Here is a 15,955-nt window from a genome sequence, read left to right as displayed (position 1 = left end):
AGCCACCCAGACACCCTTGTTCTTATCTGTAAAGATTTATTTATTTATTTATTTATTTGAGAGAACGTGTGTGCAGGGGGAGGAGCAGAGAGAGAATCTCAAGCAGACTCCCCACTGAGCACAAAGCCCCACCTGCAGCTCTATCCCACAACCCCAACGAAGGTCATGACCTGAGCTGAAATCAAGAATCAGACATATGGGTGCACCCAGGTGGCTCATTGGGTTAAAGCCTCTGCCTTCGGCTTAGGTCATGATCTCAGAGTCCTGGGATCGAGCCCCGCGTTGGGCTCTCTGCTCAGCAGGGAGCCTGCTTCCTCCCTGCTCTCCCTGCTTGTGATCTCTGTCTGTCAAATAAATAAAATCTTTAAAAAAAAAAAAAATCAGACATTCAGGGGAGCTACCCTGGCGCCCCTATTTACATTTGAAAGTTGTGTGTTTTTTTCTAAATTACAAAGCTATTTATTTTAGAATTTTCTTGTGTTACCATCCTTAATAACAGAAGGAATAGAAGACTGGTGGTAGTGATACATCCAAATGTATTAGAGTTTAATCTGGAGCCAGAAAACACCCAAAGCAGTCACCAACATTCTTAAGAAATCATACAAGATTAAATTAGATCGTGTCTCAAGCCAAACTATATGTACTCTAGCAACTTACATACTCCTATATTTTGTATTTTCTCAACTATATCTTTGCCTCATTTGTGTCAATTATATTTTTGCATTACTGACTGCTTCCTGTCCTTTCCGGTTACAGGATTATAGCTGGACAGACATCCGCTGCCCCTTTGAAAAACGAAGAGATGCAGCATGTGTATTTTGGGACAATGTAGTATACATTTTGGGTGGCTCTCAGCTTTTCCCCATAAAACGAATGGATTGCTATAATGTCGTGAAGGATAGCTGGTATTCCAAACTGGGCCCTCCAACACCTCGAGACAGCCTTGCCGCCTGTGCAGCAGAAGGCAAAATTTACACATCTGGAGGTTCCGAAGTTGGTAAGGACTTAACTCAGTATTTTTGTCTGGGGAAGGTGTTTTACCAAGTGTTCCTTGGCTTTCATATTTACAAACAATTGGTATTGTCTTTTTGGCTTTTTTTTTTTGAAGATTTTATTTATTTGACAGAGATCACAAGTAGACAGAGAGGCAGGCAGAGAGAGATGGGGGAAGCAGACTCCCCGCTGAGCAGAGAGCCCGATGCAGGGCTCGATCCCAGGACCGTGAGATCATGACTTGAGCTAAAGGCAGAGGCTTTAACCCACTGAGCCACCCAGGCGCCCCTTTTTAACATAATTTAAATACATATCTGTCACATTTTAGATCCCATTTCCCTGAAGGTTTACCTTACTTTTCTATGAATCATTTTACAAGAACTTCAGGTTCCTAGATTATGTTAATTGTCCCATTTTTTTCTCATATCATCTGGATTTTAGTTCTATCTAGATTAATTTCATTTTTTAAAAATATTTTCTTTTTATTTATTTATTTGTAAATGAGCAGGGGAGGAGAGGGGCAGAGAGAGGAGAAGCAGATTCCCCACTAAGCAAAGAGCCCAATATGGTGCTCAGTCCCAAGGATCCCGAGATCATGACCTGAGCCAAAGGCAGACATTTGACTGACTGAGCCAACTTGGTGCCCCTAGATTAATTTTAGATACATAATATTATTTGCTTTAAAGACTGCAGAGTTTGGCTCACTGATAGACCCTTTAAAATCTATTACATTCACATTTTTTAAATCTGTTATACCTTATTACCTGTTCTTTATTTGTATCAGAGAAAAGTAAGAATCATATTTCTCATTTGCATTTATTCTTTAACTATTTCATATAAAGGCTGGGAGTGCTGTTTTATGCTTAATTGATCAGAACAGGGTATGGATTTGGGTGTAAAAAATCTTTGTCGTTGATGGGTAATTTGTTAGTGTCCAGTGGTGGTCTTTTTCTAAATGGATATTCTAGGTGCAGACTAGATGCATAATAGCTCTCACCTTTTCAGATAGTTTCTTTAGTTAAATAATGGGCTTATAAAGAAAACTAGGAAGACCCAAGTAAACCTGAGGTGTCGAATTCAAATGTCAATTAAGTCTTTATTTTCTTTGATGATTTTTATATTAGGCCAAAGAATGTTTTACTTTAGGTCAGCATATTTATGTTTTAAGTTTTTACTCCCCCACAAGATGTCAAAAGAATATTAGAAAAATTAAAGGTATTTTAAAATGTGACTTAAGAAATTACCTTTTCCCCCCCTTTAAAAACATTTTTTAGAGAACATCTAATACAGCATATTTCAAATACAATAAATCTTAAAGATAATAGAAAGTAACTGTACTGTAGAAACACTTTTTGTGGAAATTAGATAACTTTATATCTTCAGCAATTACTAAGTCAATTTTTTACTTAAGTAGTAGTTTCTCATGTCTGCCATACTGTGTGTATTTCCTCTTAGCACCAGCTGAATCTACCAAATTAAAAATGTTCTGAGAGTTTAAAAAAAGTTATTGTTAATCGAGACCATTACTTCTTCCATTTGTTACTCCCTGGACTTTGTTTTCTGTAGACCTTGACTGTGATGGAGAACCTTAAGGGTGGTATTGTTTTTAAGTATTATCAAGAAGCCCAGGAGTGGGAGATGAGTTACAATTAGGTTAAATTTTAACTTCATGGGGCACCTGGGTGGCTCAGTGAGTTAAGCTTCTGCCTTTGGCTCAGGTCACCATCCCCGGTGCTGGGATCAAGCCCAGCATCGGGTTCCCTGCTCAGCAGGGAGCCTGCTTCCCCCTTGCTCTCTGCCTGCCTCTCTGCCTGCCTCTCTGCCTACTTGTGATCTTTCTGTCAAATAAATAAAATCTTTAAAATTTTTTTTTAATTTTTTAAAAAGTTTTTATTTAAATCCTAGTTAACATACAGTGTAATATTAGTTTCAGGTATACAATTTAGTCATTCAACACTTCATGCAACACCCAGTGCTCATCACAGCAAAACAATGAAATTTTTTTCTGATTATAATTTCAAATGTGAAAAAGCCAGAAGATTTAAGAAAAAGTTGAAATATTTTAAAAATGAAACAGCAATGTCTAGTCTAGTGGTCTTAATGGTTGTGTGTATGTGTGTGTATTTCCACATATAAATAATCCTAATGCTTTTAAAATCATACATATATATGTATTTATGTATATATATTCAGTGTCATACTATATAAAATTTTCCTTTTTTCTTAATAATTTTTTTATTTTTTTATAAACGTATAATGTATTATTGACCCCAGGGGTAAGGTCTGTGACTCACCAGGTTTACAGACTTCACAGCACCCATCTTGTTTCATTTATTCTCTTCCTACCCCCCAAACCCCCAACGTTGCATCTCTACTTCCTCATATCAGGGAGATCATACGATAGTTGTCTTTCTCTTATTGACTTATTTCACTAAGCATAATACCCTCTAGTTCCATCCACATCATCACAAATCACAAGATTTCATTTCTTTTGGTGGCTGCATAGTATTCCATTGTATATATATATACCAGATCTTCTTTATCCATTCATCTGTTTATGGACATCTAGGTTCTTTCCGTAGTTTGGCTATTGTGGACATTGCTGCTATAAACATTCAGGTGCACATGCCCCTTCAGATCACTATGTTTGTATCTTTAGGGTAAATACGCAGTAGTGCAATTGCTGGGTCATAGGGTAGCTCTATTTTCAACTTTTTGAGGAACCTCCATGCTGTTTTCCAGAGTGGTTGCACCATCTTGCATTCCCACCAACAGTGTAGGAGGGTTCCCCTTTCTCTGCATCCTCACCAGCATCTGTCATTTCCTGACTTGCTAATTTTAGCCATTCTGACTGGTGTGAGGTGGTATCTCATTGTGGTTTTGATTTGAATTTCCCTGATGCCAAGTGATGTGGAGCACTTTTTCATGTGTCTGTTGGCCATCTGGATGTCTTCTTTGCAGAATGTCTGTTCATGTCCTCTGCCCATTTCTGAATTGGATTATTTGTTCTTTGGGTGTTGAGTATGGTAAGCTCTTTATAGATTTTGGATACTAGCCCTTTATCTGATATGTCATTTGCAAATATCTTCTCCCATTCTGTCAGGTTTTTTTTTGGTTTTGTTAACTGTTCCTTTGTTGTGCAAAAGCTAAAAAAAACTTTTTTTTTTAACCTTCTTTTTTCTTGGGAAGGAAAAAAGCACTTGTTGCTTTATTAGTATCATTTCTAAAATTCTTTATTGAGCCCCTATAATGTACAGAAGTTATAAGACAGGATGTATATGTTTTGCTATTAAAATGTGTAATCAAAGTACACTAGAGACATACAGTGATAACTTGAGAGTACAGTCCCGACTGGGTCAGCATGACTTCAGGGCTTACACAGCCACTGAGAGTAGTCAGGAAGAATAGTTTTGTTAATGGTGCAGTGACTATTATAGAATGTTAAATGATAAACCTGAGCATATTATCAGATAGTAGTTTTCAGAGTTTAAGGTATGGATTTACCATCTATAAATAGCTATGCTTTATAAGGATTTAAAGTTTAAATAATTACCGTCATGCCTAACTGGGCGTGAAGACATACATAATGTTACTTAATTTTTCTTCTGAAATCAAACCAATTTCTTTTCCTAAAGTTAGTTACCAATAAACATCTCCAGCACATCTTTTTAAAAAATATTTTTCTGAGATCTGTACAAACAGGGTTAGCTTTTTCTTAAGCTAGTCCCCCATTTTGCTGTTACTGTTAATTAAGTTCAGAAAAGACTACAACTTTATAAATTCTTCCCTCCAGTAAGTAATGACCAGCTCTACTGTCAGCTCCCTCCCAACCCACATATACACTAAGAGAAGCCTGATGGAGCCTTTTTCTTTTACAGGAAACTCAGCTCTATATTTATTTGAGTGCTATGACACGAGAACTGAAAGCTGGCACACTAAGCCCAGCATGCTGACTCAGCGCTGCAGCCACGGCATGGTGGAAGCCAATGGCCTGATCTATGTTTGTGGCGGAAGTTTAGGGAACAATGTTTCTGGGCGAGTGCTGAATTCCTGTGAGGTTTATGATCCTGCCACAGAAACGTATGTATCATTTAAAATTCTTATTTTAGGGACACCTGGGTGGCTCAGTGGGTTAAAGCCTCTGCCTTCGGCTTAGGTCATGATTCCAGGATCCTGAGATTGAGCCCCGCTCTCTGCTCAGTGGGGAGCCTGCTTTTCCTCCTCTCTCTCTCTGCCTACTTGTGATCTGTCTGTCAAATAAATAAATAAAAATTTAAAAAACAAAAAGAATTTAAAAAAATAAAAATATGTACACACTTTTGAAGGAGCTACGTTCAGGACATGTTTATGTCCTGGACCCTTCCTCTGTACTTTAAGAAATGGCTTGACCTTAATATACTCTGTGGGAGCTCATCTGTTTCTGTTCCTGTTTATGCAGTAATTGCCTATGAATGAGACAAATCTGACTAATTCATCAAATTCATAAAATATTTTTGTTTGAGGTCAGGAAATGTGAAGAAGATGGGGAAGAATATATGGTCAGAAAATTTGCCTTTTTTTTTTTTTTTTAAAGATTTTATTTATTTGAGAGAGATAGTGTGAGCACAAGCCAGGGGGGAGAGGAAGAGGGAGAGAAAGAAGCAGGCTCCCCACTGAGAAGGCAACCCAATGTGGGGCTTGATCCCAGAACCCTGGGATCATGACCTGGAGTTGAAGGTAGTTGCTTAACCAACTGAGCCACCTAGATGCTCTGTATATTTGCCTTTAATTGGAAACATTATGTATTGATTTGTGTCATTAATAAATCATACCCCTAGGTAAAATGTCTTAATTCTGAGCTCATGCTTACTAAATTATGTTTAGAGACATATTTATTCATTATGATTATTCTTAAATCTGAGAAGTAAATAGCTGCTTTTTAAAAGGCAAAATGCTAAAGAAGGAAATGGCTAGCCAGCTTTTCTGACCTTGTAATTGGTCATAGAACCTATTCAGTGTAGCCAGAGGCAATGTGCCAGTTACTGAAGGTGTGAGGGGTGATAAGTGCAGTGACATTAAACTAATAAGGGAATGACCACAGGTAATATCCCAGTCAGACCTTTAGTTGATACTCAGAACATCCAAAGGCATTTGATAAGAAAAGTTATTTATTGATTTGAAAGGTTTGTTCTTCCTTTACCAGCACAAATTACTGGGTAAATATGTTCAACTTAAATGTTACGCCAGAGAACTGCACCAAAAGTCTTATGCTCAAGTTTTATATTTAGGAAATATTGCCAGATTACAAAACATAGAAGTCTTCCCTTCTAGCTCTTGGTTTAAATGAAAAGTAAGAATTTAATTATAAAATATGATTAACCATGTGCAATTATTTATTTATGCTTCCCACCTATTTTTAAAGGATTTAAAATAAATAACTCCTCTCCCAAACAAAACTGTAGTTACAGTTATTCTTTTCTCATTTCTTTGTTCAGCTGGTTACCGTGTTAGAAATAAAATTGAAAACAACTTATCTTGAAACTTCCCTTTTGCTAAAGTTTAGAGACTAGAGATGCCGGGGTGGCTGAGTTGGGTACGCCTCCAAACTCTTGATTTCAGCTCAGGTCATGATCTCAGGGTCAGGAGATCCAGCTTCACATTGGGTCCCAAGCTCAGCAAGTGGTCTGCTGGAGATTCTTCTTCTGCCCCTCCCCCCATTCCCTCTCTCCCTCTCTCCTTCTCTAAAATAAATAAATTTTTTTTTTTAACTGTTGAGACTAGAAAATCTCTTTGAGATCATCAGATTTACTACTTCTCAGTGTTTTTCAAAAGGTATCTTTGTACTTGCCAGGGAACTCTGGGGATACCCCTTATCTCATTCTGTCATCCTTCATTTGAGCTGTCTGCCCCATCTTGTCCCAAACTATAAGAGGAGGGTGTGTGCAACTCTCTTCCCTCCTATATCAGTCTCTACTTTACCTCCCAGACAACTGTGCTTAAAAAGTATTATAGCATACTAATTGGAAAACTGTAATCTCATTATCCTGCTTCCTAATTATTTTTTCATTTCTAAAAAATCTCTTAAAGTAGAACCCATACCAGATAAACTCCAAGATTCTAAATTTTGAGATCTTCATTCAGGCACTATGAGTGCATATCAATATATTCTTATTCATAGTAGCAGAGAAAAAATATGAAGGAATTCTGCAACCTCAGTATTTTTTAAAATAAGGTAGCTGTGTTCAGTTTAGGTAATATCTTAAAACTCAAACAAGTTAACATTTCTTTTGTACATATTAAGCTTATGTGTAAGACTTGAATATTCTATATTCTCTTCAGTGCCCTTAAATTTTCCTAAGTGGAAGGCTAGTGTGACTATAATTACCCAGATCTTAAATGAAGTTATGTGCTACAATGATTTCCCTTTTTTTAATATGTGATCTATCCATCTAAGTTATTTTTTGTAAGAATTCTTTCTGATTTTTACAGTTTTCTTAAGTATTTTGTAACTACAGTGGTTTAATTGGAAGCTAAGAATTGAAGCCTTACGGAAATAATGTGACAGAGTTTCTGCAGTCAGAATTTTAAGAAGAGCTTCTAAACACAAAACTTCAGGTTGGAGAGAGCAAGCACCTAGTAAATACTCTCCCCATGAAGTTACAGGAAGAAGAAAGTGTATGTTGTGAAACTTCCTAACTTTAAACCTTCAGGAGGCTTAAGTACACAGATATTTCTCCACTTAAAATGAGGTTACATCCTGAGAAACCCATTGTCATTTGAAAATACTGTTACCTTGAAAATGGCATTTAATACAACTGACCTACTAAACATCATAGCTTAGCCCAACCTACCTTAAAACATGCTTAGAACATTTACATTAGCCTACAGTTGGGCAAAATCATCTTAACACAAAAACTGTTTTGTAATAAAGTGTTGAATATCTCACGTATCATATCGACTACTGTACTGAAAGTGGAAAACAATGACTGTATGGGTACAGAATGGTTGTATCAGTTCTTCACCCTCGTGATCCAGGGCTTACTAGGAGCTGTGGCTCACTGCTGCTGTCAACATCATGAGAGAGTATCATGTAGCTGGCCCAGGAAAAGATCAAAATTCAAAATGTCAAGTACAGTTTCTACTGCATATATTTCACTTTTGCATTATCATAAAGTCAAAAAATCCTAAGTTGAACCATTGTAAGTGAAGGACGACCCTACATAAAAATATGCTCTTATTTTATATCATGGACATGTGTAGAGAAGAAAGGAGTATATATTTTTAATTTTTCCAAGTCAGATACTATGTTTAATATACTTTGACAGCTCTCCGTATGCAACTTACTGCATGGAGAGGCAGTGGAGGGCCAATACTGGCTCCCACCTCTGAGCTATATGCGGTCTTTTCACCTGGAAGAGCATGGATGTTTACCCTGGGGGGAAATAAAGGAATAACGTTGCCCATCTCACCTTAGAGAGTGCTCTGAAAATCAATGTGGCATCTGTCAAACCACTTTTAAAACAAAACAATTTTATGAATATAAGGCAACAAAATAGTTGTTAATATTTCAGAGTTAATCATTATGTCCTAATTATATTTTGCAAAGTTAAATTTAGTAAATTATTTAAAAGAAGAGATGCAAATAAACATATTAAAAAGTTACACTTATAAAAAATAAATAAAAAAAATTTTTTTAAAGTTACACTTATGTCAGATTACCCTTTTGTTGTTACTTGGATACTTTTGGTTTATGTTAGCTATTGAGACACAAGCCTGTGTGCCAGTACCACCTTCACAGTCTCAAACCTCAGTTGTGTGTGTGGAGAGTGTATGCAAAAGAAGGAATTGAGTCTCACAGAAAAAAAAAAAATAACAGTTGTCTATGTATATGAGGCTGCTACCTTTGAATTAATATTCTTCAACACTTGTGTCCACATTTATGTTCTCAATCTTTTTTTTTTTTTAAGATTTTATTGATTTATTTGACACAAAGAGAGAGCACAAACAGGGAACAGCAGGCAGAAGCAGAGAAGCAGGCACCCTCCCCTGCTGAGCAGGGAGCCCGATGGCAGGGCTCCATCCCAGGACCCTGAGATCATGACCTGAGCCCAAGGCAGACACTTTAGCGACTGAGCCACCCAGGCACCCCTCAATCTCATTATTTATAGTAGTGGCCATGAACATAACAACATGCTAATAAGTATTAAATTTGACAGAATGACAGTACTTTTGTTACTTATGAATAGTAACAAATACTACTAATTTGCTAGAGCCCAATGTTAAATTTGTGTTTGATTCATACATAAATACTAATTAAAACCACATGTAATGGGTGCCTGGATGACTCAGTTGTTTAAGTGACTGCCTTTGGCTCAGGGCATGGTCCTGGAGTCCTAGGATCGAGGTCTGCATCGCCTACCTGCTCAGCAGGGTGTCTGCTTCTCCCTCTGACCCTCCCCCTCATACTTTCTCTCTCTCAAATAAATAAAATCTTAAAAAAAAAATACATGACAGTATTAGTATTTTATATTTTCTTAAGTATCCTCCCTTTCTTTTTTTATTATTACCATTTTAACAAGTTACTGTGAACTAGGAAATGGATTTCTTCCAAAGATGTGTTAGTCTCCAAATATTCTCTATTTCTCATATTCTGTTGGAGTCGAAAGGAATAAAATCTCCGTTTACCTCACCTATAAATAAATTACCCAAAACCATATTAAACTTTTGTCTTCTAGCCTTTCAGATATGTGTTTGTGTGTGGGTGTGAACACATGTGAGTACTAAATGAGCACTAAACTGAGATAACAGACCTTTCCTATAAAGTAGTTTGCGTACTTCCCGTGAACAAGTACTCTAAAAGCTTCCTCTCATTTTTTCAGATGGACTGAGCTGTGTCCAATGATTGAGGCCAGGAAGAATCATGGACTGGTATTTGTAAAAGACAAGATATTTGCTGTAGGTGGTCAGAATGGCTTGGGTATGTGACATTAAATCACTGTTCAACTTTCCCAGTGAGTTTGCTATACCTCCTTCTCATAAATCTTTAAAACATTTCCTAAAATCTAAATACAGGCATTTATCACATACATTATTATGTTTATAGTTTCTGAGAACTAATATATTTTACAAAACATTACAGTATATTTAATATCCCTTCGATGGCCATCAGTCATTGTGACAGTCTCAGCTTCACACACTTCCAAACACCCCCTGGGTAATAATGTCATACTAGCTGAAGAACTATTAAGTGATAGAAACATTTGAGTTTTTACAAACTTTTAAATACAACTTCAGGCCCTAAATGACAAAGTTTCCTTACCACTTTTAAACTTTGCATGAAAATATCAATATTGCTATTTTTAAATTAGTAAATTTGATTTTTGTTTTCTTAAATAATTTGTTGTAAAAAAATCTGAAATTATTTCTTTAAATAATGGAGAATTTGGACTGAATCTATAGTCCACAAACCTCATTTTAGTACCTTTAAGCATTACATAAGTATAATAAATACTTTCTTCCCTTCTCTTGTCTCCGGCCATTGCTGTTTTCCATAAACTGCTAAAAGATAAATGGCAGAAGGATTAAAAACTTTTGAATAATTATAGTCAAAGTTAATCAGAAGGAAAATCCACTGGTTTGTTTACCTCCCCAGAACAGATAGAACATTTATAATTTTGTAAAATAAGCATACTTACTTAGGATTCAAGTAAAAATTAAGTTAAATTTTTATTGTGTTAAAGTAAAAATAAGAATAGATGATAGCTATATCTTAATTTTAAGATTCGTAACTGTTGAATATTTGAAAATGTTCATAATAAAATGTTGGGAAGATCCAAAGAATTATTACCTTAAGAGATCTTAGAACTGTTAACATAGTTGTTCATGCTGTTTTATTCTTTTGAAGGTGGTCTGGACAACGTGGAATATTATGATATTAAGTTAAACGAATGGAAGATGGTCTCACCAATGCCATGGAAGGGTGTAACAGTGAAGTGTGCAGCAGTTGGTTCTATAGTTTATGTCTTGGCTGGTTTTCAAGGTGTGGGTCGATTAGGACATATCCTTGAATATAATACCGAGACAGACAAATGGGTCGCCAACTCCAAAGTCCGAGCTTTTCCAGTAACAAGTTGTTTAATATGTGTTGTTGATACTTGTGGAGCAAATGAGGAAACACTTGAAACATGAAAAGTGAATGGACTTCAAGATTTATCGGAGACTCAAGAATATGGCCACCAGTGCTTTGTTCCAAGAGTTTGGTTACAAAGTTTTAGTTTGGTGTTTTGTTTTTTTTAAAGGAAATTTCAAGTAAAGTAAGATCGCTATGAAATAGATGTTTCTTTTATATGAATTTCCTTAATTCAAAGACCATATTTTAGCTGGCCACTTAACCAAGACATATCTAGCAAGAAAACTTGAAAAATCATAAGCATTTGATGAAAATATGAATTCTTGAATGAATTTTACATTTGAAACTATGATTATGGCAGAGTGGGAGATTGGCTCATCAGTGAAGCAGCCTCATCTTAGCTCTAGATTCTATTTTCATACATCATAGAAGTGCTATGTAGTTAGGTCTGTTTGTTTCTGTTCAGTCAAGAACTAAGAAATAGTATGAATTGTAAGTCAAATCAGGCAACTCTGATGAAGCATCTTAGTCTCACCTAATTTTGCTTGTCTTCATTTGTTCCATATAGTGCCAAATTTATTTCATTTTAAAAGCAAGCAAGAGTGAGTCAAGGTATACACCTGTTCTCTCACAGAACTTCATAAACACATTTTGGGCTTAAATGTACCCAGGTCCTCATGAAATATATTCATTCCAATTAAATATAGTCCATCTTTTCAAACACAAAATGTCAAGCTTAGCACACTCATTAATTTATAGTACTATTTTACCCAGTGGTTTAAAAAAATGATTATGCCTTTTCAGTCCTCACTGTTAAATAAAATAAAATCATAGTAAGAATGATTAGCAAAAGATAAAGCTATTTATAGCTAACTTCTAGGTTACTAGAATAGCACTGATAGTTACACAGTATCAATGTTGACTTTGAACTTCTTATGGATTAAAAAGATACATGATTTCTTTTCCTTACTAGGACACATCAGAGAGATTTGACCCAGTTATTAAGTTTTGTAATAATTTGAGTTAAATGTTTGTCATCTCGTATTAATTGCTTTTATCTGGTCAATAAATCTTTCACAAACCCAGCTACTCATTTCTTTCCTAGTAATGTTTTGCCCTTTTACATTACAGAATGTATGGAATGAGCCATGTAAAGCTGTCACCATCAGTGTTTTTATCCAATAATATTAAATATTTTTTAACTTAAAATAGACTGCTAAGTTTTATTCATCCTTCATTTCAAATGTGTTAGGCAGTGGTTGTTTTTAAATTTGTGAAGCTGTATTTCTATTTTAATTTTCATTGCTTTATTTGTATGGGGTTATAATCTTAAATCCTAAAAATGTTTAAATGAAAAAGATTATAAATATAAAGTATACTGATAGGGGCACCAGTCAGGTTAAGCATCCGACTGTTGGTTTCAGCTAAGGTCGTGATCTCAGGGTTGTAAGATCAGCCCTGTATGGAGCTCCTCTGCTGCTTAAGACTCTCTCTCCCTTTCCCTTTGCCCCTTTCCCCTGTGCTTGCACATATGCACTCTAGAAAATAAATAAATCTTTTTAAAAAGCATAATGATATATTTTTATTTAGTTTTTTATGCATGTTACAGCTTTATTGAAATGTAAATCACATTATACAGTTCACCCATTTAAAGTGTATATCATTCAGTGGTCTTTAATACATTCACAGAGTTGTGCTGTCATCATCACAATTTTGGAACATTCCCATCACCACAGAAGTCAAGTCCATACTAAGCAGTCACTCCCCGTTTTCCCCTGTATTAATTTCTTGTGGCTCCTGTAATGAATTGCCATGAAGTTGGTGACTTAAAACAACAGAAACTTATTCTTTCACAACTCAGGAAGCCAGAAGTCCTAAATCAGGGTGTCAGCAGGGTTGCCTCCTAGAGTTCTGAGGCAAAAACTGCCAACCTGCCCCCTAGCTTCTGGTGGTTGCTGGCAGTCCTTGACATTAATTGACTTATAACTGTGCCACTTCACTTACTGCCTCTGGCGTCACATGTCCTTTCCTGTGTTTCCCTTGTGTCTTGATATGTTGTGATAAGGACAGCAGTCACTGGATTTAGCTAACCCTCCTCCCAATCTAGCATGACCTTATTTTAGCTAATGACATCTACAAACAATCTATTTCCAGATAAGGTCACATTCTGAAGTTCCAAGTGGACATGAATTGGGGGGGGGGGGGGGACATTAGCCAACCCAATTACATCCTCCAGATATCCTAGACCTAGACAACCATTAAATTTTTCTGTCTGTAGATTTGCCTGTCTTGAACATTTTAATGTTGGGTTTTGAATTTTGTACTCCACTAGGGGAGAAAAGTCCAGGTTTTTTGGAGAGAAGAACATCCATTTATCATATTACAATTGACTTATATTACTTAATATGATACTCTCCCATATGGAATGTGAGCACTGTTTGAAATATTGTAAATGGACTAGCCTTTTCTTTGGCTATATCAACTGACTGGAACATACTATAAGTATATAGACAGGTTTGATGTAGATGAAACCTGGGTTTGGGGGTTTTGTGGGGGGTTTTTTTAGGGGAGGTGGTGTTAGTAATCTCAGTAATTACTAATTAGTACTTTCTGCCTTGGGAAATATTCTACAAAATTATAAATGCCAGGATAATGGCACAGTATATTGGCAAGTTGGGTTTGGTATTTTTTATTTGTTTGTTTGCTTTTTTGGTGTTTTGTTTTCTTTTCAGATGTATTTATTGACTTGAGGGGCAGAAGGAGAAACTCCTCACACAGACTCCCTGCCAAATGTGGAGCCCAGATTCCCAAGATCCCGACCCAAGCCAAAACCTGAAAGTCAGACACCGCAGCATTTTTCTATTTCTTTTCCCCCCATAAAAGTCCTGTCCTTTATATAAATGGCTCTGCTTTCTTTTCAGTAAACATGATACGTTATTTTTCCATCCTTTGCAGTGACACTATTTTGATGACAGCAGTTTATATTTTCAAAAATCACGACTTAAACATGAAAGTTTAATGTCTTGAAAAAAGTGGGGGGGGGGGCGCCTGGGTGGCTCAGTCAGTTAAGTGTCTGCCTTTGGCTCAGGTCATGATCCCAGGGTCCTGGCATCGAGCCCCACATCGGGCTCTCTGCTCAGTGGAAAGTCTGCTCCTCCTCCCTATGCCTGCCACTCCCCCTGCTGTGTTCTCTTCCTTTCTCTCTCTCTCTCTCTCTCTCCCCCTTTAATAATAAAATCTTTCCTTAAAAAAAAGTTACTATAAAAAACAGGACTTAATTACAATTGTGACCTAGCTTTCAAAAACCTGATCTGTAATCTTACAGGAAATTCTGAGTCACAAAAATGAGCCAGTTAATAAACAATTACTAACTAAGGAATCTATATTCCTTTTGCCTTATATTCTATTAACAGCAAAAAATTGAGATTTGCTGCCTGTCAGGATAAAAGAGTATTTGAAGGAAAGGTTGACTTTATTTTTCTTCTTTTTTTTTTTTTTTAAGGGAGAGGGAGAAAATCTTACAGGCTCCATGCCTAGCTAAGAGCCCAACTGGAGCTCGATCCCAGAACCCTGAGATGATGGCCTGAGCCAAAATCAAGAGTTGGATCCTTAACTGACTGAGCCACCCAGGTGCCCCCAAAATTTCGCTTTTTAAGGGTGACACCATTAACATACACCAACAATGTCCAGAAAATTCAATCCACTCCAACATAGCACCAAACCAAGTCCCAAAAATCTGATAATATGAAGAGACATTTTCAGGTTGCATCCTTCAAATGTGCTAAATCCTTTAAATATTCCTCCTAATATTTGCCTCAAAAGACTAACAAAAGTTTGGACTAACTTTCATCTTCCTAACTTCCTCCTTCCCAAGACTATTCAAACTACTTTGAGAGAAATAAAAATTTTAAAGTTTGTGCTGGGAAATTGAAAGATTTTACTTTTCCAGAGCTTTAAGCCTCCTCTCATAGCAGCTATAATATGGGTTCTGGATCTGGTTTGTTCAGTTCTTGTACGGAACTTCTCTGATTATATCTTCCAACCATCTGTTGAATTTGTTTCCACTACCCATGTTTAATATCTAAGAATACTTTTTTAAAAATGATTATTTCATATAGCATTGTTATTGTTTCATGGTATCCTCTCTGACGATACTTTAGTTTTTTAATTTTTATTTTTTTTAAAGATTTTATTTATTTATTTGACAGACAGAGATCACAGATAGGCAGAGAGGCAGGCAGAGGGAGAGGAAAGGAAGCAGGCTCCCTGCTGAGCAGAGAGCCCAGGACCCTGGGATCATGACCTGAGCTGAAGGCAGAGGCTTTAACCCACTGAGCCACCCAGGCGCCCATAGTTTTTTTTAACATTTTCTACACACTTGGTGTGTTTCTGCTTATTTTTTTCTGTTTGTTTTGCTCTTTTCTAGTCCCTGTCTGCAAATTTTATTTAAAAATGAGACATTGAATGAGTTGATAATTTTTATATGCAAAGGTGGGCCTAATTATCAGTGAGCCTCCTCATATGATGAGGGAATGGTCACCTATTTTTGTTGGGAATCCACCAGATCTATAGATATTTTTCTGGGATGTTTGATTCTCAAGAAAATAATCTTGCAAACCCCTACCTTAGGTGCCGAGTGCAAGTTGGGGAAAAGGCTCTATAAGGCTGGCTACAGGATTTCTGGAGCTCAGGCAAAGAGGACTATACTTCACCATTCAATAAACAGCTTGCATTGTCAGTACTGTAACTTCTCTGTACTTGATGTCCTGGACTCAAAGCCTCTCTCGTCCCCACCCTACCCCATTTTTTTTTTCAAGGAGAAAACCTATTTCCCATCAGGTAGGGATAGCTACC

The 15,955-nt window shown here is 36.5% G+C and overlaps 1 protein-coding gene across 4 annotated transcripts in view; it reads left to right on the top strand.

Moving 5' to 3' along the window:
• KLHL7 (kelch like family member 7) overlaps window positions 1-12,670 on the top strand; it is a 68,718-nt gene extending 56,048 nt beyond the window's left edge. For all 4 annotated transcript variants that reach the window (XM_082693714.1, XM_082693715.1, XM_082693717.1 and 1 more), the window contains exons 8-11: window positions 757-997; window positions 4,872-5,073; window positions 9,852-9,949; window positions 10,877-12,670. In XM_082693714.1, coding sequence (XP_082549840.1) covers window positions 757-997; window positions 4,872-5,073; window positions 9,852-9,949; window positions 10,877-11,160 — 825 coding nt within the window. In that variant the 3' untranslated portion in view covers window positions 11,161-12,670. The remainder of the gene's footprint in view (window positions 1-756; window positions 998-4,871; window positions 5,074-9,851; window positions 9,950-10,876) is intronic.
• Window positions 12,671-15,955: the final 3,285 nt, after the last annotated feature.

Source organism: Mustela nivalis (genome assembly GCF_964662115.1).
Source record: "Mustela nivalis genome assembly, chromosome: 12".
NCBI lineage: Eukaryota > Metazoa > Chordata > Mammalia > Carnivora > Mustelidae > Mustela > Mustela nivalis.
This window is presented reverse-complemented; position numbering and strand designations above follow the sequence as displayed.